The 23,780-nt window shown below is 43.9% G+C and overlaps 1 protein-coding gene across 1 annotated transcript in view; it reads left to right on the top strand.

The window, feature by feature from the left end:
* VPS35 (VPS35 retromer complex component) overlaps positions 1-23,780 on the top strand; it is an 80,683-nt gene that overhangs the window by 19,010 nt on the left and 37,893 nt on the right. Inside the window, exons 3-6 of the mRNA XM_083164914.1 lie at positions 16,800-16,896; positions 19,627-19,750; positions 21,002-21,184; positions 21,613-21,847. Of these exons, the coding sequence (XP_083021040.1) occupies positions 16,800-16,896; positions 19,627-19,750; positions 21,002-21,184; positions 21,613-21,847 (639 nt within the window). The remainder of the gene's footprint in view (positions 1-16,799; positions 16,897-19,626; positions 19,751-21,001; positions 21,185-21,612; positions 21,848-23,780) is intronic.

Below are 23,780 nucleotides of genomic sequence, written 5' to 3'. Positions count from 1 at the left end.
TGTCGGCCTTACAATTGTATAGAGCCGCTACATGGTCAGGCCAACACACTTTTGTCAAGTTTTACAAATTTGATGCTTTGGCCACTGAAGATACTCAGTTTGGGCAAGCGGTGCTGCGGCAATCTTCGCACAATCCCGCCCGTTCTGATGTCTTTGGTATATCCCCATCGTTATGAACGACTTCCCTGTATCCCATAAGAATGTAAGAGAAAATAGGATTTTAATACCTACCGGTAAATCATTTTCTCTGAGTTCTTATGGGATACAGGGCGCCCGCCTCTGTGCGGAGTTTTGCCTTACTCACTTGGTGAGCCGTGGACCAATACTAGGTCCTTTCATTACCCTGTGTTCCTTGCGGTCATGAGGGTGAAGGTTACATGGGTAACCTTTATTGTTTACATCGTGTACCTCAGCTGTTCACGAGCTTATGTTGTCACTTAGGTGACATTTCTTATCAAATTGTCCCAGTTGGGACACAAAGTTTTAAAAATGTTGTCAATAGTTGACATATTATTAGGGCCCTGAGACTTCCACGTGTTCTATGGTCGCTACAGTGGTCTCTGTATGTTGAAAGTTATGTCTGGGTGTGCTGGATGAATCTCACCACGTTAAATATTACACATATTCCTCTCATATTGTACTTCTCCTTCGGCACAGTTTTTATTAACTGGCTAGAGGGAGGGGAGCAGAGGGGAGGAGCCAGTACACCCTGTATAAAGTTTTATAAGTGCCTGTCTCCTACGGAAACCCTCTTTTCCCCATCGTTATGAACGACTTCCCTGTATCCCATAAGAACTCCGAGAAAAGGATTTACCGGTAGGTATTAAAATCCTATTTTTATGGTGAACTGTGATCTTTTAAAATATTTTTTTTTATTATTTGGTGTCAAAGAATCTGTGAAGTGGCATGCTATGTACTTACTGTACTTTAATTAATAAATATATATATATATTTGTTCGCGCTGGCCGGCACTCTAAATGCTGTGCTGCGTTACTTGCCTGGTGCCTTCCGAAGTTTCCCCTCGGGTGAGGGGGGAGAATATAGCGTGGTATGGTCGGCGGCACTCCCAGACTGGGAAATAAAGAACAACTATATGCCCAAATGTGGATCAACGTTTCAGTGCCCGTGCACTCTGCTGATCTTGATAAAAGTGCACGGGCACTGAAACGTTGATCCACATTTGGGCATATAGTTGTTCTTTATTTCCCAGTCTGGGAGTGCCGCCGACCATACCACGCTATATATATATATATATCACTCCTGTACTAGTAATAGAGGTCCCGGTGCCCTCCAGTTCACTAAAAAGTGAATATAGCATAAATGGGGTAGCGGCGGCACTCGGCGTGGAAATAAGGCAACAAACGCAGTTGGTTACTATATATAGGTACTTGTATACTATCACGGCTCCCATCGCATGCCATATGTAATGGAATGCGATGCGATTTTTCTGGGGTTTTTATGCATTTGTTGTAAAAATCGCATTGCATCGCATGCCATGCGATGGCATGCGATTTTGATCACAAATGCATTTAAATTATTAGCAAACATGTTAAATGCACCCCAAATGTCTTTTTTAACACTGTACCACCCCCACCATCAACGCCAACCCGAAGCGTGGCGAGCGCCTGCGGTTCGCGTCCTACGGCCTTTCCATACCCCACTATCCACGTCTTCGTGGAGTTGAGAATAGAAAGTGTGGCGAGCGCAGCGAGCCACCGAGCCCAAAGCGTGGCGAGCGCACGCGGATACCTTCACAGGTATCAGTGTCCCCTCGCGGGATTCACAGCTATCCGTGTCCCCTCGCGGGATTCACAGCTATCAGTGTCCCCTCGCGGGATTCACAGCTATCAGTGTCCCCTAGCGGGATTCACAGCTATCAGTGTCCCCTAGCAGCCCTCCCAAACACTGACTGTGCAGCGAATTCTAAACAGGATTCGCTGCACATCGCCATTATTCACAGTGTATACTGCCCATTATCTCATTTGATTTAAATTTTAACAAAGATAATTATATTGGAGCAGGTAGGTCCTTACATTTCAGAAAAGCAAACTTTGGTAAGTTTGAGAAATCGGAAGGAATTATTTAGAGGTATGGATAAAAAGGTGGCAAACTTTTAAAACAATACTGCAGAATGGCACTGAAAAAGTTATTCTTAGAGTAAATAAAAGAACAAATGTCAAAAGGAAACCGATGTGGCTTAACAGCAAAGTCAAATTTGAAATCGCTAAAAAAAGGAGGGCATTCAAAGCGATTTAAACAAGATGGGACACCCAAATAATTTGCTCCTGTACCCACTCTAAGTCATTCCACTTATACTCACTTTATCTGACGAAAAAAAATTACGGATCTTTTCAGAAATTTCGGTACATATGTAATATCTGGGCTCCCGTTTTTCTTATGAGACCGCGTCCCCTCGCGGGGCTCGCTGCGCTCGCCACACTATATAAAATCAACTCCATGCGTAGTTGGATAGTAGGGGTATGAAAAAATGGGGTGAATTTAACATGGGAGCCCAGATAATACATAAGTACCGAAATTTCATATGGTCAAAAAAAGACGAGGATTAGCTTAAAAATACTACAAAGATCTAGAGTAATATTAAACTATACAATCAGGCAGCCATATGTAGATACATCAAAGACTGGCTCCATCATAAAGACCAATATGCTAATTATACATTGGAACAGCAACTTCTTCTCCTACTCTTAATCTAATGTGTCTTTTACATCTGCCTAAATATGAACTGCCTCAACAAGTGCTAGATAATCCTCTCCTTATGTCTACATGGCATACGATACGTAATAAAGCTAAACTACACACATCATACTCTTTACATCTCCCCTTTTAGGCAATGTCCATTCTCAACATGGCACGGCGGCTCAGCCATTTCGATCATGGTGCTCTCTGCGTTCTGTCTGACAATTCGCAAAACATGAGAGAAAAAACCATACACTTATGTTCAGGCAAAATCCCTCTATGATTTCTTACCACCATGTTATCTATCTTTTCTTCAGGCCCAACACTATACCAATAGGGTAATAAGATTTTTGAGTGACGCTGATTTGGATAACCAACTTGATAAAGCTTTTTTGGTACTTATATGTTAGCTGGGCGCCCACTAAGCTATTTGCTTTGTTTTCCGTGTCCCCTCGCGGGGCTCGCCATGCTTCGGGCTCGGTGGCTCGCTGCGCCCGCCACACTATATAAAATACACTCCATCCCAACATGGATAGTGGGGGTATGAGCGTACTAACTATAGTGGGGGCCCAACTAACATATAAGTACCGCTTTTCTAAATGTAGGTTACTCTAGGAGAGCCATAAATTACTTTTATCAAATACTAAAAGAACCTCACTATAATGGTCAATTCCAAGCAGGTATCACTAAATAGTGGACACACTTCCCCAACCTAGAAGAAAAAACTATTCTAAAGACCTTATTATATTTTACTAAAAAGGATATCAGCCACTTCTTACAAAGATGTATGTGTTTTTTTTAGGGGATATTTATCTCCTCACCGTTGTAACTTGATAGGCTTAACCGACTCTTCAACGTGCCCTAAGTGCAGCCATTCTGATGCAAATTTGTATCACTGTTTATGGGAATGTACAGCTATTCAAAGATTTTGGTTGGCAGTTCGGCAGTTTGCAATAGATCATCTGGTAAATGACTTATTATTAACACCAGAATGGGCCATTTTGGGATTTTTGCCAGCCACTCCAAAGACTTCGGCCGGATGTAAAAAGCTGTTGTATGTTTCTTCGGTGGCGACAAAATGTATATTACAACAGTGGATATCTGCCACACCTCCCTCACTCTTAATGTTTAAAGAAATATTATTTCAAATATTCAATCTAGAATGGACTGAAACAACCCTTCATCAGGAAAACAATGCAAGACTTTTTTCGAGGTGTGGGAAAGCTATATAGACACATTGCCAGCAGAAACTAAAAGACAAATACATAAGTGCTTCCACACAACTCTGTGGTACGAGACCAGACTGCTTCTGCAGGATCCACCAATTGCTCAATAGTAAATTGGGGAAGTCTTCTCGGACACGCATAGCCTCCCCCTCCTCCTTATTACACATTCTCATTATACATGTATTATTGTTGATATCTCAAATACCTAAATCCTTTGTTATATAGGTGTTAATTCCATAGATGTACTCATTGCTGACTTTATGGAAAGAAAAATTGAAAATGTATGCATTATGTAATGTTGTTCAATGATACATTTTGTTGCTATACTTCATTATGCAATAAAAAACATAAAAAAAAAATAGATTACAGAATCTAAATAGTAACAAATCTCCTGGCCCGGACAAAATACACCCTAGGATACTAAAAGAATGGAGTTGTTTCATAGCACTACCATTATATCTGATATTCCAGGAATCCATAATCTCGGGGACGGCACCAAGGGACTGGCGCATAGCTGACATAGTACAAATATGGAAGAAAGGTAGCAAAACTAACCCTGAAAATTATAGACCGGTCAGCCTTACATTCATTGTGGGAAAATGAAGGAAGTCAGTAGGGGGCTGGACTTGGGGAAATCTGTGGTTGTCATACTGCTTGATTTGGCTAAAGCTTTTGACATGGTGCCTAATAAAAGGTTATTTAATAAAACTAGGTCATTTAGGGTTAGGAGATAACATTTGTAATAGGATTAAAAAATGATTGCACAATCAGGGACAGAGAGTAGTGGTAAATGGTATACATTCCAGCTGGGGCAAGGTTCAATATTGGGACCCACCAATATATTCATTAATGATCTAGGAAGTGACGTAGTGAGTAAAATTGCAACATTTGTGGACGACACGGAGTAACAAAATTAACTCGAGAGCATGTGGATACACTACAAAGTGACTTAATTAAACTGAAATGGTGGGCAGAAAGGTGGACAATGCGGTTTAATGTTAATAGATGTAAAGTAATTCATTTTGGGAACAAAAATGAACAAGCTACTTATAGGCTAAATTGAGTTATTATAGGCAATTCTGCTGTAGAAAAGGACTTTATATATACATTATAAATAAACAAACTACTACTACTACTATCATAGATAAAAAATTAAGTAATAGTGCACACTGTTCAAGTGCAGCAGCAAAAGCAAACCAGACACTGGCATGCATTAAAAGGGCTATGGATTCAAGGGATGCCAATGTAATAAATGCCCCTTTACAAGGCATTGGTGAGACCGCACTTGGAATACTGTGTTCAGATCTGGGCACTGCACCTTAAAAAGGACATAGGACATTAGGACACGCGGGCATGTTCTGAGGCTTGAGGAAAATAAATTCTGTACTGAATTAAGAGGAGGATTCTTCACCATTAGAGCAGTAACTCTGGAACCCATTGCCGGTGGGGGGTGATTACAGCAACTACTGTTAATTAATTTAAATCAAAACTGGATGCATTTTTGGCCACTAAGGGAATCCTATAGATATGACTTAAGTCAGTAGTTACACGTCAGATAGGTTGAAAGTTGATGGACTAACGTCTTTTTTTCAGTCCTAATTACTATGTTACTATGTGTGCTGGAACATACGGTTGATATTGTGTCAGAATGAAGTGATTCACTGTGTATATCCTTAACCCCTTCCTGACAGAGCCAGTTTTTGCGTTCCTGACAGAGCCCTTTTTTTCAAATCTGACATGTCTCACTTAAGTGGGGATAACTTTTTTTTGCTTTTACTTATCCCAGTGATTTTGAGATTGTTTTTTCGTGACACATTGTACTTCAAATTAGTGGTATATTTGGGTGGATACAGTCTGTGTTTTTTTGTGAAAAATACCAAAATGTCGTAAAAAAATGGAAAATTTAGCAATTTGCAAAATGTTAAATTTTCTGCTTGTGAGACAAATAATCATACCACTCAAAATAGTTAATAACTAACATAGACCATATGTCTACTTTATGTTTCCATCATTATTTCAACTTCCTTTTAATTTTTTTGGACACTAGGAGGCTTACAATATGAATAGCAAATTCTCAAATTTTCAAGAAAATTTCAAACACTGATTTTTTTAGGGACCAGTTCAGTTCTGATGTGACTTTGAGGGACTTGTATGTGAGACACACCCCCATAAATGATACCATTTCAAAAACTGCACCCCTCACAGTATTCAAAACAGCATTTTGGAAGTTTGTTAACCCTTTAGGTGTTTCACAGGAATTAAAACAAAGTGTAGGTGAAATTTCAAAATTTCATTTTTTTTGCAGATTTGCAATTTTAATACATTTTTCTAAGGAACACAGTACATTTTACTAGAGAAATGTGACTAAAAATTGATTCCCCCAATTCTTTTGTTTTCATAAATATCCTATATGTGGCCCTAGTGTGCACGTTGACCAAACCACAGGCTTCATAATAGAAGGAGCACCTACTTGATTTTGGAGCCTCCTTTTTATGAGATTATTTTTTAGGCACCATGTAGGTTTCTAGGCACCATAAGATGCTAAAAGTTAGGAACCCCCCCACAAGTGACCCCATTTTGCAAACTACACCCCTCAGGGAATTCATCTAGGGGTATAGTGTACATTTAAAACCCCCAGGGGTTTCACCAATTGTGGTACAACTGGGCAGTGAAAATGAAAAAATATTTTTTTTACACAAAAATGCAGTTCTGGCTCCAAATTTGTCATTTTCAGAAGGTATGAAGGAGACAAAGCACCCCAAAATCTGTGCCCCAATTTCTCCCGAGTACGGCAATGCCTCACATGTGACCAAAAAATACCATTTGGGTGCATGGCAGGACTCAGAAGGGAAGGAGTGATTTTTGGATTTTGCAGCTCAGATTCTGGTGGAATTTTGGTGGGTGCTATGTCGCATTAGCAAGACCCCCCAAGCACCAATACAGTGGAACCCCCCCACAAGTGACCCCATTTTGCAAACTAGACCCCTCAGGGAATTCATCTAGGGGTATAGTGTACATTTCAAACCCCCAGGGGTTTCACCAATTTTGATACAACTGGGCAGTGAAAATGAAAAATTACATTTTTTTACACAAAAATGCAGTTCTGGCTCAAAATTTTTCATTTTCAGAAGGTATGAAGGAGAAAAAGCACCCCAAAATCTGTGCCCCAATTTCTCCCGAGTACGGCAATGCCTCACATGTGACCAAAAAATACCAGTTGGGTGCATGGCAGGACTCAGAAGGGAAGGAGTGATTTTTGGATTTTGCAGCACAGATTTTGGTGGAATGAATGGTGGGTGCTATGTTGCACCAATACAGTGGAACCCCCCCACAAGTCACCCCATTTTGCAAAGTACACCCCTCAGGGAATTCATCTAGGGGTATAGTGTACATTTCAAACCCCCAGGGGTTTCACCAATTTTGATACAATGGGCAGTGAAAATGAAAAATTACATTTTTTTACACAAAAATGCAGTTCTGGCTCAAAATTTTTCATTTTCAGAAGGTATGAAGGAGAAAAAGCACCCCAAAAATATGTGCCCCAATTTCTCCCGAGTACGGCAATGCCTCACATGTGACCAAAAAATACCAGTTGGGTGCATGGCAGGACTCAGAAGGGAAGGAGTGATTTTTGGATTTTGCAGCTCAGATTCTGGTGGAATTTTGGTGGGTGCTATGTCGCATTAGCAAGACCCCCCAAGCACCAATACAGTGGAACCCCCCCACAAGTGACCCCATTTTGCAAACTACACCCCTCAGGGAATTCATCTAGGGGTATAGTGTACATTTCAAACCCCCAGGGGTTTCACCAATTTTGATACAACTGGGCAGTGAAAATGAAAAATTACATTTTTTTACACAAAAATGCAGTTCTGGCTCAAAATTTTTCATTTTCAGAAGGTATGAAGAAGAAAAAGCACCCCAAAATCTGTGCCCCAATTTCTCCCGAGTACGGCAATGCCTCACATGTGACCAAAAAATACCAGTTGGGTGCATGGCAGGACTCAGAAGGGAATGAGTGATTTTTGGATTTTGCAGCACAGATTTTGGTGGAATGAATGGTGGGTGCTATGTTGCACCAATACAGTGGAACCCCCCCACAAGTGACCCCATTTTGCAAAGTACACCCCTTTAGGGAATTCATCTAGGGGTATAGTGTACATTTCAAACCCCCAGGGGTTTCACCAATTTTGATACAAGTGGGCAGTGAAAATGAAAAATTAAATTTTTTTACACAAAAATGCAGTTCTGGCTCAAAATTTTTCATTTTCAGAAGGTATGAAGGAGAAAAAGCACCCCAAAATCTGTGCCCCAATTTCTCCCGAGTACGGCAATGCCTCACGTGACCAAAAAATACCAGTTGGGTGCATGGCAGGACTCAGAAGGGAAGGAGTGATTTTTGGATTTTGCGGCTCAGATTCTGGTGGAATGAATGGTGGGTGCTATGTGGCATTAGCAAGACCCCCGAAGCACGGTGAAATTATGAACCTAATAATCCATAGATGTGTGGTATATTTTAAAACACTCCTTTATACATAGGCCGGGTTTGTCGGGGCAAGTGTCACACTGGAAAATAGTTTGCTTTCTTATTCCCTTTTTATAGCAAACTTTGCACCTTTTTTGTGTCCTGCCCTTTTTTCCAGTGGAGGGGATTTCATCAGGAAAATGCTGCCCTGGTACAATACGGGGGCCAGTACTAGAAGTACTGGGGCCCTCTGCCTGCTGGTTCCCAAATATTAGGCCCTTTATGACTTCCTCTTGAAAGTGCATAAATGTCCCCCTCTGGCCGGTAGAACGGAATAGCACGTAAGCGTTATACAGTGCCATCTGGATGATATACACGGCCAGCTTCTTGTACCAGATTTTTGTTTTCCGCAGGGCACTGTACGGCTTCAGTACCTGATCTGAAAGATCCACTCCGCCCATGTACCTATTGTAATCCAGGATACAATTAGGTTTTGAGGTGTGGGTACTGGTACCTCGTACAGGGACGGAGGTGGTACTGTCTCCGTGAATTGTTGTCAGTATAAGGACATCCCTCTTGTCCTTATATTTGACCAACAACATATTTTCGGTGCATATTCCCCTGCTTTCACCCCTTCTCATTACTTGGGCAATGTGCGTTTTTGGGAGGCCTCTTTGGTTCTTGCGCACAGTACCGCAAGCTGCTGTACCTCTTGAACCAAGGGCCTTAAACAGGGGGATGCTGGTGTAAAAGTTATCCACATAGAGGTGATAACCTTTATCCAGGAAGGGGTGCACTAAATCCCAGACAATTTTTCCACTAACACCTACGAGGGAGGGGGGGCATTCTGGCGGTTCAATTCTTGAATCCTTCCCTTCATATACCCTAAACCTGTGAGTGTACCCTGAGGTGCTTTCACACAGCTTATACATTTTTATGCCATACCTTGCCCTCTTACTGGGAAGGTACTGGCGGAATTTAACCCTTCCTTTAAAATGTATAAGGGACTCGTCTATGCAAATGAATTTATCTGGGATGTACATGTCTTCAAATTTGGCACTGAAATGATCAATGACCGGCCTGACTTTGAATAGCCGGTCAAAGGTGGGATCATCTCTGGGTGGGCACTGTGCATTATCGTTGTAATGCAAAAATTTAAGGATCGTCTCAAATCGAGCCCGGGGCATGGCCATACGGTAAAATGGGGTGCTGTACAGAACATCTGTACTCCAATATTGCCTAATTTCTGGCTTTTTTACTATGCCCATATGAAACACCAGACCCCAAAACGTCATCATCTCTACTGCATCTACAGGGGTCCACCTAGCAAATGATGACGTGGGGTTTTGAGCAATAAACTGCTGGGCATATAAATTAGTTTGGTCCACCATTAAATTTATAAAATCATCAGAGAAAAATAATTTGAAAAAGTCAATTTCTCTGAGACCTGTGGAATCAAATTGGATTCCTGGCATGGCCAAAAACTCAGGAACCTGGGGCTCAAAATTGTCTGGTGGTGGGGTCCATACGAGATCAATTATTGGGGGGGGGTCTCAGCTGCTCTACGGGGGCGTCTTTGAGGGGGTCCCTCATCACCAGAGGAGGAAGAGGAGCTTAAGGCGAATCCTTCAAATTCCCCGCTTGCATCACTGGCTGTGTCAGAGTCAGAAGCAATCATGGCATATGCCTCCTCCGCTGAATACATTCTTCTGGATGACTGGGATGACATTTGGGATGCCATTTTTATTTTTGTGTTACTGGTAGTGAAATGTTTCAACACGTGTATAGTGTAGGGGGGGGGGTACAAACTTTATTTCAACCCGGGGGGTATGTAGTGTGTAGTGTGTATGTAGTGCAGAAAAAAAAAATACTTTATACAAAAAAAAAAAATTGAAGGGGTTAAAAAAAATAAAAAATTGAAGGGGTTAAAAAAAAAAAAAAAAAAAGGTCCTGCGCCAAAAATTGAGCACAGATGTTGGTCAGTAACGTCCGTCACTGAACAGCGCTCAAAGGCAACAGGAATTTGATCAAAAAAAAAAAAAAATAGATCAACCCTGTGCCGAAAAAGATGATCAGTGATGTACGTCACTGATCAGCGCACAGCGGCCACAGGACACCCACAAAATCACAGTGTGTGTAAAAAAAAAAATTAAAAAAAGACCCCACAGCACACACAAAAAAAAAAAAGGTGATCAGTGATGCGACACTGATTACCAGTGAGGGGCAGCAGGTGCACAACCTTTGGTGCAACTGACAGTGCAACTGGCAGGTATATATAAAAAAAAAAAAAACCTCTGCACCCCCAAAAAGTTGCTGATCACCTCAGATATAGTGATCAGCACAAAAGGCGGGGGCAGCAGACACAAAATTTAGCACTCTCTGTCACTATCTCTCTCTATCTCTCTATCTCTCACTATCTAACACTCTATGACACTGCAGCAGCAGCAGTGACAGGTATATATATATATTTAAAAAAACCTGCGCCCCCAAAAAGTTGCTGATCAGTTAATTTATACTGATCAGCACAAAAGGGGGGGCAGCAGTCGGTTATATAAAAAATATATAGCACAATCTGTCACTATCTCTATCTCTCTCTCTCTATCTCTCTCTTTCTCTCTCTATCTCTCTATCTATAACTATCACACTGCAGCAGCACAAAATATAGCACTCTGTCACTAGGCCTCTCTATCTCTCTCTCTCTATCTCTCTCTATCTCTCTCTATCTCTCTCTATCTCTCTCTCTATAACTATATCACACTGCAGCAGCACAAAATATAGCACTCTCTGACACTATCTCTCTCTATCTCTCTCTATCTAACGCTATTACACTGCAGCAGCACAAGTTCACAACACAGGAAGTCACAAGTAACAGGATCCAGGAAGCATCCAGCACACTACAAGCAGTGATGAAGCAGGCAAGGATCAGGTAAGTATTTTGCAAGGTTCTGGTCAGTATATCGCGGCAGCTAGGCACGGTGACCGCACTGCACGCAATTCCAGACCGGAATGGCGTCTGCAGTGCAGTCACCGTTAGTTTAAACCCCCCTCCATGGCTGTGATTGGTCCGTCGGTCCGACGGACCAATCACGGCCTTTGGGGGCGGGCGGGGTGAGGTGGGGTGACACCAGTGTCACCCTTACACCCCGCGGTGATTGGTGCTGTACTTTACAGCACCAATCACCTCCGATCGCGTGTCACCGGCGAACGTTATTCGCCTGTGACACAGAAAACGCTGTAATTGGCTGTTCACACTGAACAGCCAATCACAGCGATCGCCGACGGGGGGGCGGCATCGCAGCCCCCCCTGGGCATGCACGGACATGTCTGCTGTCAGGGACAGCAGACATGTTGAAACTGTCACCGCGTCTATAGACGCGGTGACAGTTAAATGCCATGACGTACATTTACGCCATGTGTCGGGAAGTACTTCCCGACCATGACGTAAATGTACGTCAATTGTCGGGAAGGGGTTAATATCGATTGGTTTGTGCTGCCTGGGTATACCTGCAATACATGGGTGGAGTAAGTGGCACTGAGCTGTTGGGAGTTGCTTGTAGACATTCAGTGACGTCAGATCAACAGATCCGGGAAGCTTTCAATCAAAGTTTTGTTAGGTCGCACATACAAATGTTGCCACGATCCCGCCGCAAGTGCTTGTTTGCAGCTTCAAAGATCGCACTAGTGGTGTGGAATCGACACGATGCAACATCGCAGATCAGTGCTTTTCTTTGAGCCACAGGAGCGAATTAGATGCAAGTGTGAAGTGAAGGGATTTTGACAATCACCTTGGAAGTTGCATGTGGCAATTGGCGCAGCAATGTTGAGTGTGGCTACATCTGTACAAGCATAACCTAATCCCCAACCTTCCTATGCTACAGTTACCACTGCTAGTCCTGCTGCAGGCCGACTGAGGATGTCGATAGACGCCTGTGAGATCGATGCACGATGTCTTCGATATGTTGCTCCTACCTGCGTGATTGGGCAACATGTATTTTCTAGGAATGGAAATGCGTGATTATAGCAATGCTGCCCGGATGCCAGAATATCATTAAGCAGCAGGCTGGGATTTCATTATTTTAGTGTTTGGCGCAAAACTCAGTTGCTACTTTTGTGGTTCCTGACTATGAAAGGACGACGTCCCCCACTATTGCTGCAAAGTAACAGCTGTATCCGTGCTAAGTCATGTTACCTGTTCCACCATAATCTATTATGGACGTATCTTTACATACATCAAGGAGATTGTGTATTAAAGTGATATGGCACTTGTATGTGACTAGATCTGGGTTACACCCCAAGCTAATGAATAGGCTGTCCGGTATATCCACTGACCTGTCTTGACGATTAAGTTAACACACCTGCGGATCGATGGCCCAAGGTAACGTGCCGTGCCTGACTTCGCAGGTGAGCGTTTCCATATGCCTGCCCAGTTGTGATGTCGCCCCCTGTAGCTAGTGTACACACCTATACTGCAGACCTATTGGGGGCACACCCACAGATGCACCGACAATTTATCAGCCAGTGTGGACGGTATCTGGTCGTTGGTCAGTAAGTCGACTATGAATGGTCCACAGGCAGAAGGTTGAAGTGCTAGGTTGACATCGATATAAGATTGACGCAAGCAACAGGTCAACACAGCAATGGGCAACAAGGGCCACACTAATTGGCGTCCCGTGTGTTGACAACCACCCCCCCCCCCCCCCCTGTGAACTCAGGTCGACCATTTTTATGTTGACCCATTGCTTGTGTTGCCTTTAATTTATTTCAACCTATACATAAGTAGCCACCCAGCGGAGCTATTGAACTGTGTCCAGTCTGTCCATACCCCCACCCCCCTTCACCACATGAATACTATGTAAGCTGTGTTTAATTTAATTATCCCAAGAAACCCTTATACATGGCCACGATTGTACACGGCCACGATTGTACATGACCTGATTATTGATGTCTTCATTACTTGGTACACTGCCCATGAGAGGGGACATTTAGATAATTTTTCACCAATAGCAACAATGGTTTCCCAATAATCCTGCGGAACGTTGATGTCCAACATGTATGTACGATGGTCCTGCTTGTCGGCATATAGGTCTGTTCTCTGGTGTGGTGGTTCTAGAGAGGAATGACTGCTCACATGGTTGTGTATAACCTGCTAAACTTCCTTTTTTATTCTTGTGAGAGACGTGACCAGATTATTATAGAGTAGTGATCGTTCCAGCACCCTGCGTCTTGTAAAACATGGCCATTTTCCCTTTCTGCCTGGAGTGTCCCGCTCTGCTGTGCTGCTTTTAGCACAGTGTGGTCTGTATTTCAGCACCTGCATGTAGGACTCTGCTAATTACGTGCATTTGCAGCCGTCCTAGCCGTCGCTCTCCATTAATTAAGAATGTTGGGCTAGTTCCAGTTACTTTTAAGAAAAGATGCTTTTATGATGTCTTCTTTACTGTTGTGGAGCCCTGTGGAGGAAGGTTCCCGCACTCTTGATCTAAACTGATAATACCTCGGCTTGGGGTAAGTGTTGTCGCCATTAATAACGATCTCCGTGGCGATACTTCCTACCACCCACACAGGACCCAGCTGGCCGTCCTGTGTGTCATGTTGTTCTGATCCCTTTTACAGTCATTTATTGTAATCTGTCTGCAGCGTCTCTTCCATATGTTATGACAAGGCTGTCTCTGCATAAAAATCAGCTACTGGATTGCGCTCGACATCCCTGCTTTTTTTGGGGTGGGGGGGATACTCCTTCTTCAAAATGCCATCTGTTCTCTAAGATAAAATTTGCAATCTACTTGTCCTTTAACAGCGAGTAAAATATTTCTGGGTCTATTTATTTTAATACAGCGCAAGGAAATAAGCCACAAAACACATTGAAATTAATGCATGTCGTATCAATCCTCATCTGCCTAATTTCCCAAAGGACGGCGCTGGGAATTGCTCCCCTAATCAATGTAAATCACTGTCTGGGCTCGGCGCTGTTGACTGGCCCGGCTGATGGCGGCAGGCCCCACTGTCGCATCCCGCCCCAAGGCTCCATAGTTCTTCATTAGTTTCTTACGGTTTTGATTTAATCTAGTGATAGTTTCATTCACTGGATTAACAAAGTGCACAATCGGCGGGAATATGAGGGATGTAGGGTTTGGTTGGACGCTGCTTCATAACTACTGTATATCAATTTATGGAAACTACCAATATTATGTAAGCAGTTTTCATTTAATTGCGATATTTGTTTTTTACAGGTTGATTATCCCTGATCAAAAATACTCAAAGAATTTTGGATAACTGATTATTCCGTATTTTGGAATATTTTTATATTTGAATGAGGTCTCTTGCATTTATGTTGTGTAGACACCTCAAACACATGAAATGCACACAAATATATATTTTATTTGTGCATGAAACGGTTTCAAAACATTAAACAGTTTGTGTACAATATCAGGTACTGAATTTAAATGCGAAGCAATCATTTTCTTGCACATATTTACTGTCCCCAGTAGTGCCAGTTACATATCCTGTCCCCAGTAGTGCCAGTTACATATCCTGTCCCCAGTAGTGCCAGTTACATATCCTGTCCCCAGTAGTGCCAGTTACATATCCTGTCCCCAGTAGTGCCAGTTACATATCCTGTCCCCAGTAGTGCCAGTTACATATCCTGTCCCCAGTAGTGCCAGTTACATATCCTGTCCCCAGTAGTGCCAGTTACATATCCTGTCCCCAGTAGTGCCAGTTACATATCCTGTCCCCAGTAGTGCCAGTTACATATCCTGTCCCCAGTAGTGCCAGTTACATATCCTGTCCCCAGTAGTGCCAGTTACATATCCTGTCCCCAGTAGTGCCAGTTACATATCCTGTCCCCAGTAGTGCCAGTTACATATCCTGTCCCCAGTAGTGCCCGTTACATATCCTGTCCCCAGTAGTGCCCGTTACATATCCTGTCCCCAGTAGTGCCCGTTACATATCCTGTCCCCAGTAGTGCCCGTTACATATCCTGTCCCCAGTAGTGCCCGTTACATATCCTGTCCCCAGTAGTGCCCGTTACATATCCTGTCCCCAGTAGTGCCCGTTACATATCCTGTCCCCAGTAGTGCCCGTTACATATCCTGTCCCCAGTAGTGCCAGTTACATATCCTGTCCCCAGTAGTGCCAGTTACATATCCTGTCCCCAGTAGTGCCAGTTACATATCCTGTCCCCAGTAGTGCCAGTTACATATCCTGTCCCCAGTAGTGCCCGTTACATATCCTGTCCCCAGTAGTGCCCGTTACATATCCTGTCCCCAGTAGTGCCCGTTACATATCCTGTCCCCAGTAGTGCCCGTTACATATCCTGTCCCCAGTAGTGCCAGTTACAGCAAAAAATAAAAATAAAAGTACATTTTGGAGACTGGTTTTTGGAATAATTTGGTTATTAAAGTAAATCTGTAAAATGCATAGCAGAGGAAGGAGTTACCTAGTGGGTATAGATTAATGGTCCTTCTCGTTTTAGCAGGATTGGATTTGAAATTTTTTTTTTTTTTTTTTTGGGGGGTTGAAATTTTTATTTTATTTTTTACATTAGTGTTTTCGTGGAAATTAAATTGAATCCTTTACTAACAGTAGTGCACACATGGGGGTTCTGAGTACCCAGAAACCCCCCTGACAGAAGAACAAAAGCAAGCAGTGGGGGTGGAGCCAATATGAGGAGAGTCCTTCCAACTCTTATTAGACCCGTGGCATTTTGAAGGGACAAGGTTTTTACGAGTCACTCTCTAAACTGTCTCCTCTTGGCAACAAGCGAGCTCTAAAGGTGCGCACACATGGATAGATTTGTCCAACGATTCAATCTCGTTAACGATTTCCTCTGAACCTCCTGCACAAACGATTTGGTGACAAATGATGAACGATTGAGCAAACGATTACACATGAAAGATTGATCTTTAACGATGGTGGAGGGAGAGGGAGCCAGTCAATTAGCCTTACCAAATCGTTCATCGTGCATACACATGAAACGATTGGTACACATCGTTAACGATTGGTCTCTGATCTTTCTGCATGCAGGAAAGATCAGCGACCTCTACCAACGACCGTAGGGTACGCGCATCGTTCGATATATTGTTCATACACACGGAACGATTTGAACGATTGCTCGTTTCAATCGATCGGGAACGCCCAGATCGTTGGCCAAATCTATCCGTATGTACGCACCTTAAGACCAGAAGACCTCTTCCATTTGAAGGAGGGGTGTTTGGGTGGCGCTATCAGCAGGCTGGTGCACTTACACCATTATTTAGGTTGTATTATTTCTGCTGAATTATTTCAGACGTATTATGGGCCTTATTCTAGTTCACTCTTAGAGGCAAATTGTCAGTCCGATGGGGTTAATAATCCTTTCCTGCGGTTAAGCTGGTGAACCTCTGTCATTTTTTTTTCTTCTTGTTCCGTAGGACAAGAACAAACTGATGGATGCCCTGAAGCACGCCTCGAACATGCTGGGAGAACTACGCACCTCTATGTTGTCTCCAAAGAGTTACTATGAGCTCTGTATCCTTTCCCCTCTCTTTGTTTCTTCCAAAGTCTATTGCCTCATCTGTGTCGTCAAAAGACTAAGGGCAAGATGTATCAAGCTTCAAAAAGTGATAGTGGAGACTGATATACAACCAGCCAATCAGCTCCTACTTGTTATTTTTCAAACTCAGCCTGTGACATGTCAGGTAGGAGCTGATTGGCTGGCTGTTTATCACTCTCTCTTTTATCACTTTTGAAGCTTGATACATCTGGCCCTAAATTCTCGATATTTCAGTATCTTGCGGCCCCCGAGGTATTGGGTACAGTCGTGTAAGATTCTTTGATTTTCTTGTTTCTTTGGTTAATAAAAGAACATACGAATGAAGTTTCTCTGAGATCCACCCAATGGGACTTCCCCCTTGATTTCTGCGTTGTGCTGTCAGATCACTCGAGAGCTGCTAATGTGTATGTTGGCACCCTCTGACTGATGTAATTGTACATGTTGTACTGTGACACAAACCCTTCATGCTGATTGCAGGATGAGCCCGGCGCAGTGATTGCTACTTCAGGTGGCTGCGTTCAAGAGACTAATCAATAATCTTGTTTGTTCGCCTGTTGTCGGGCAGATCTGTCAGACACAGAATACCTCATGAAAACAGACAGATCGCTCTCTAGGTAATGTTTCAGCACATTGCTACACAATGCTGCTAATATATGATTTTGCTTTGTTTGAAAAGCAAAGAAGCGCACAACTGGGCAAAACCATGCTGCACTGCAGAGGGGCAGATGTAACGTGCAGAGAGAGTTAGATTTGGGTGGGGGCTGTTGAAATTGAAATCTAAAGCTCCGTACACACTAACTGACCTCCTGACCAATGCCGATATAGTAAACTATAGCGGCCTTAGGCTGCTATTGTGCGTACACACTGAACGATATCGTTCAATGTTGTCATTGGGACCCGCTAAACATGCAGGTCATTAGGCTATGTAGCCAAGTTGACCTGCATGCTCAGCAGACAGCAATCATCGGTAATGATGCATGGGAGCGCGAATCATTAACGATATTGAGTATAAACACTAGATGATGTAATGAACGATATTTTTCACTACATCCTCTAGTGTGTATCTGGCTTAAGAATAAGGCTGTCTAACATATGTGTTGGCTACATGCAGTAGCAGACCATGCTTACCCTGCACAGAAATAATATAAAAGGATTTGCTACACTTTCATTGCAACATGGTGTGTACCAGGCACAAAATGACTGGCTTTTGCGCATTGATAAATCGGGACAATTGTCCTCCTTCCTTTGTCAGACCATGTCCCATATGTAATAGGTTTTGATCCGATGGTACTGGAGCTATGCCAATGATATATAGCTGCTAGATATAAAGCAACAATTCATTTTGAGGCAGAACCAGTAAGGTTTTTGCCGCTTTAAATCTAGTGGCTATATTTCCAGGACCAACCAATCCGCACTGATTTACATTTGTGATTTCATTACCGCATCTTTATCCCCCTTTAGCCCTTGTATGCTGGCTGATTTTTTTTTTATTCTGGCCAAATTTAATATGATTTGTCAAATTTGCGATTTCTTTTTTTTTTTTTTTTACGGAGTCCTTCATTGTCAATTACAAAGTCTACATTATTTCCCCAAAATGTTGTACACTTGTCGCTTGTCTTTGCTTTGTAATGAATAAGTAATATATTTTTATAGGGTTTATGGAAAATGTACAGTTTATTAGGCTTAGTCTAATCTTTTACATTGACATGTTCCTTTCTGCAATTTCGGGGCTTCAAATAGAATACCAGGGATTTATATTTTGCTGTTGGTGAGAAATAGGCACCGGCTACTAGGTTAGAAGTTAGCGGAGAGGATCAGGGGTTCCAAAACTGTGAGCCTTGCACCCTGGGGTGCTGTTCCAGGACTGAATCAAATTTATTTAGGCAAAACCAGTGTTAGTGGCTGCCGTCATAAAATATGGGCACTCGGAAGCACATCTCTGCCCACCACCAGGTAACTGAGCCTAAGGGTAACCGATCGGCACAATTCAATTAAATAGTTTTGTTTTCCAGGTTGATCAATTAAAAACTTTTGTCCCAGGGCTGCCATGAAAACCATGCTGATAATCTGGGTCGCTGTGAGTAAGTTTGGGAACCACCGGAGTAGACTCTTTATGGCAGAAGATATTCGATGGCAACAGAAATCCATGAAGAGGTGGCTCTCTTCTACTGAGCCCCTGACTTGTGAAACTATGAATGTAGTCTGTGATGTCTTCCCATTCAAAGTTTGCCATTTGTGGTGTGATCCTGTTACTGCCTCGTTTTTACTGAGCTCCAAACAGTCACCACCTAATTGGAATAGTCAAGAGATAGTCGTACTGACACTATGAAAGTTGACATACATTATGTCGACAGGGCTTAGTTCGACCTGGCTAAGGCCGACAGGGTTGCAAAGGCGATACACGAGGATAGGTGCTATCAGTTGCTCAATTGCCACCAGATTGCAGAAACTCTTGGTGGGCTGTATGGTACTGAGGTCAGATGATTCCTTGCCAGCAAGCAGTATAGTAACAGCGCCACCTCATGGTCACTGCGCCACCAAAGTGAAAAACACATCATGTTATCAAAATAGATTTGAAGCTAAGCATCTAACATTTGACGAGTGAAGGGAGAATAGAACACAAAAAAACTACCAAGGTGGGGGATATTACTGAACGCATTTATACATGTCTTAGAATATTGAATTTCCCTAACGTTGTACAACAGACATGGCCATCTCCGATGAGTTGCATTACCTGGAGGTGTATCTGACGGATGAGTTTGCAAAAGGAAGGAAAGTGGCAGATCTATATGAGCTTGTTCAGTATGCTGGAAATATCATCCCCAGGCTGTAAGTATTCTTGTTTCTGCATCTTCTCCGCTTCCAGTTGTTGTTTCTGTACTTAACTCTTCTTGTTTTTTAACTTATACCCCTTTTACACCAAAATCCCTGGTCGGACACTGGTCTTTGAACACAGGAGTTTCCAGGGTTGGACCCAGCTTCATACCCCATTTATGCAGCACGGTGACCCAGGTCGGACCCAGGTCTGCGCCGTTTACACTGAACCTGGGTCAGCACTGCTTTTCCCTATGGATGACAAAAAAAATGTCCATTTTAGGACTGATAAACTGCCAGCCAACCTTCCCTCAATGATTTAAAATAAAAATTAAAAGACATGACAAGTTAGCATTGAAAAATGTTGGTTTGTTTATTTTGTAAAATATTATTCAAAAAGTTTTATTCAGGGCTCAAGCACACATAGCGGTATAAAAGTGCAGCATCACCCATGTGCTCTCCCCAGCCCCTTCCCCTGCAGCAGCAGACCGAATCTCACATGTGCTCCCCCCAGCCAATATAAATGATACTGCATCCAATTATGATTTCCGTGTGCACTGCCCGTATCCTTCCTGGCTGCTGTCTTTTGCCACTGCAGCGCACTGTGGAAAGGCGTCCAGCACTTCTGGTATCCTTTCAGCACTACCCGGATGTCCCAACCTGGGTTGGGACCATTTACACCGCCCAGGACCCAGGTCCAACCAGTGTTCAACCCTGGTCAGGACCTGGGTAGGAGACCAGTGTTACTGGACCTGGGTTGACCCCTTTTACACCAACGTTGACCTGGGTCCGACCTGGGTCCAACCTGGGTTATTCCTTGGTGTAAATGGGGTATTAATGATCTGTATTTGTTCAGGAACGCGCCTACAGGCAGATAAGTCATGTTCCGGCTGCATTTTCTGCTCTGTCCAATAATGATCCGATAAGCCTTGGTCATTGTATTCCAATGTCGCAGTATATGTGTCAGGCCTTGGCTGGTGGTACTTGCTGGGTCTTGTAGTTCCGCAACAAATAGCGATCCACGTGTTGCTCACCACAAATGTGCCGCATCTCCGAGACGTTGGCTGTCACTAGTTTAAAATGTTTATTTTTAGAGTCCCAAGCCAGTGTCCGCACTCATCATCCAATAGCCGTGTTTGCATTGGGTCATCCCAGTGGCAGTTGGCACGCCGTTGAATCGCCCTTTGTAAGGGTTTCTCCGTAGCTGTGTAATTGGTGGCTATAGGTTACGAACTGATACCTGCTGCCCTGTTCTTCTTCTGACAGTTATCTCCTGATCACCGTTGGCGTTGTCTATGTCAAATCCTTTTCCCAGTCAAGGAAGGACATCCTGAAGGACATGGTGGAGATGTGCCGGGGAGTCCAACATCCTCTAAGGGGACTCTTCCTCCGCAACTACCTCCTACAGTGCACACGGAATATCCTGCCGGACGAAGGGGAACAAACCAAGTAAGAAAATGAGGGGCTGCATGTTTCTCTGTACAATAGAGACCGATAAAATGAGGGGTACTTGTGGAGTATCATGGCTCCCATCGCATGCCATATATGATGGCATGCGATTGGATGCGATTTTTGCAGTTTTTTTTACAAAATCGCATGCGATCGCAATCAAATCGCATGCGATGCACATCGCGGGAGCCGTGATTATCCACAATTACCACAGTTTGTGATCGGTAATAATGGTGGTATCCTATTTAAAAAAAATAACAATGCTCCTCCACTCTATGGGGGGAATTCAACTGTTTTACAAATACCACAGTATTATATTAAAACTCTCTTCCACAAGCTGGGTACTGTGGCTGCTGGACCTGTGACACACAGGATTACTGGTTCAATTACTGAAGGTAACCTGATCTATTGCTTGGTGTGTTCTGCAGTGATATCCCGGTGTCATGCAGTGAGGAAGTCACGGGGGATATCAGTGATTCCATGGATTTTGTGCTGCTCAATTTTGCGGAGATGAACAAGCTGTGGGTGCGGATGCAGCACCAGGGGCACAGCAGGGATAAGGAGAAGCGGGAACGGGAGAGGCAGGAGCTCCGGATTCTGGTGGGAACCAACTTAGTCCGGCTCAGCCAGCTGGAAGGAGTGAATGTCGATCGATACAAGCAGGTGGGTATTCATTATGTATTAGATTTATGTAGCGCGCACATTCCGCAGCACTGTAGAGAATATACACACCGTCCCTGCACCAGTGGAGCTTGCACTCTGTGGGGGTATAGTCATTGTGTGAGTATATTTACGACGGTCGGAAATTTTTGCACTTTTGGACAAGATAGGCGGAATCATACATCCGGTTTATTTAATCTTTTGAAATGTCGGAGAGCCTGAGGAGGGATGCAGTTACCATCCTGGCGTTCAGAATCCCAACCGCCAAAATGCCGACACTTTCTCCCTCCGTGGGTGTCCACGACACCCCTGGAGGGAGAATAAATTAGTGTGCCGAGCGTAGCGAGGCACCGGGCCTGCTGCGTGGCGAGCGCAGCGAGCCCGCAAGGGGGGGCGATCCACGTCCCCCCCTTGTCTTCATTTCGGCTGTCGGGATTCCGGCGTCGGGATTCTGAACGCCGGGATCCCGACCGCCGGGATTCAATACTGAATCCCCTGAGGAATGGGGAAAATGGCCTCAGAGATGACAATTTAGTGTCCATCTTAGACATTGCAGATTTGACTTTGCAGCATTGAATAGGCGTGTGCCCATATTTCTGGCTGTCGTAAATATCGCCACACATTGAATACCTACCCCCGATCACGTGTGTGTATGTATGTATGTATGTATGTATGTATGTGTATGTATACATGCTGCTCCCCTCACCATGAGTTTTTGCCTTCTACACCGTTTATTGCTGCTATCTTGACTTGAACAAGCTCCTTGATAAAGGTCCGCTATGTATGGACCGAAACGTCGGGGCACATATGGAAACTTAATTGTTCCTATTCCTCATGCTGAGTAAAAACATTGGATCCAATAAAGCCCTAAATTGGATTTTATAACAAGGACTGTTTTCTCTGTTATAAAGGCGAGTGCCTGACCTTCCCCCCTGGGTTAGTGGTGGATACGCCCTGGACTATAATAGGAGTCATGTACTGAGCATGTACTCCTTGTCTGGCACCCCATACTGTCAAATATTTAAAGTGTGAGTGCGGTGTTATCCTGGAAATATATATAGGAGAACATACTAACCCCACACAGTTAGATCCTTGTTGGCCGTTGAATCCAAAATCTCAGTTCTTGGATGCAGTAATGCTAACCACCACACCCACTGTGCTGCAGCATAGATGTCTTATGCAGCCTCTAATAGCCCCCATACACTAGCCAATTTTGGTCAGATTTAGGCCAGATCAGTCGGATCTGGCCTAAATCGGCTAGTTTTGATGTCCCCTCAGATCCGATGCGCGGTCCCGTGCGCGTCGGGTGGTCGGACCTGCTGCACGTCCGACCACCCGACTTGGGACCTAGTGGGGCGGCGCGGCGGTGGAGGGAGCAGGGGGGGCTGGGGACGCTGCGGGGGACACAGGCGGCATAGAGCCGGGAGCTGTCAGCACTGAATAAAAAAAAAAAGCTCATACAATGAATGGGCGGCCTGTGATTGGCTGAGCTCTCTCTCAGCCAGTCAGCAATTGGCTGAGAGAGCGTTTAGCCAATCACAGGCTGCCCATTCATTGTATACAGTAGGCTTTTTTTTCTAGCACTGACAGCTCCCGGCTCCCTTTGCCCGGCTCTATGCCGCCTGTGTCCCCCGCAGCGTCTGTGTCCCCCGCAGCGTCTGTGTCCCCCGCAGCGTCCCCAGCCCCCCGGGTTTTTTACATGTGATAAATCGAGACGATTTATCACATGTAAAAAATGGCACATCAAGTGCCAATCTAATCAAGCTCCCCCGGGGAGCAGCCGGGGAAGCTCAGGGGGAAGTTGGGGGCGACTTGTCCTAAGGACAAGTCGCCCTAGTGTATGGGGACCTTAATACTCTCCTAACATTCAATAACTATTACAATGTGTCTGGTAATATCTGCAAACGGGTTTACGTGGCCGTGTGAGGCTTTCCGT

The sequence above is a fragment of the Crinia signifera genome, chromosome 11 (genome assembly GCF_055691185.1).
Source record: "Crinia signifera chromosome 11, ASM5569118v1, whole genome shotgun sequence".
NCBI lineage: Eukaryota > Metazoa > Chordata > Amphibia > Anura > Myobatrachidae > Crinia > Crinia signifera.
The sequence above is the reverse complement of the archived record's forward strand: the minus strand, read 5'-3'. Positions and strand labels throughout refer to the sequence as shown.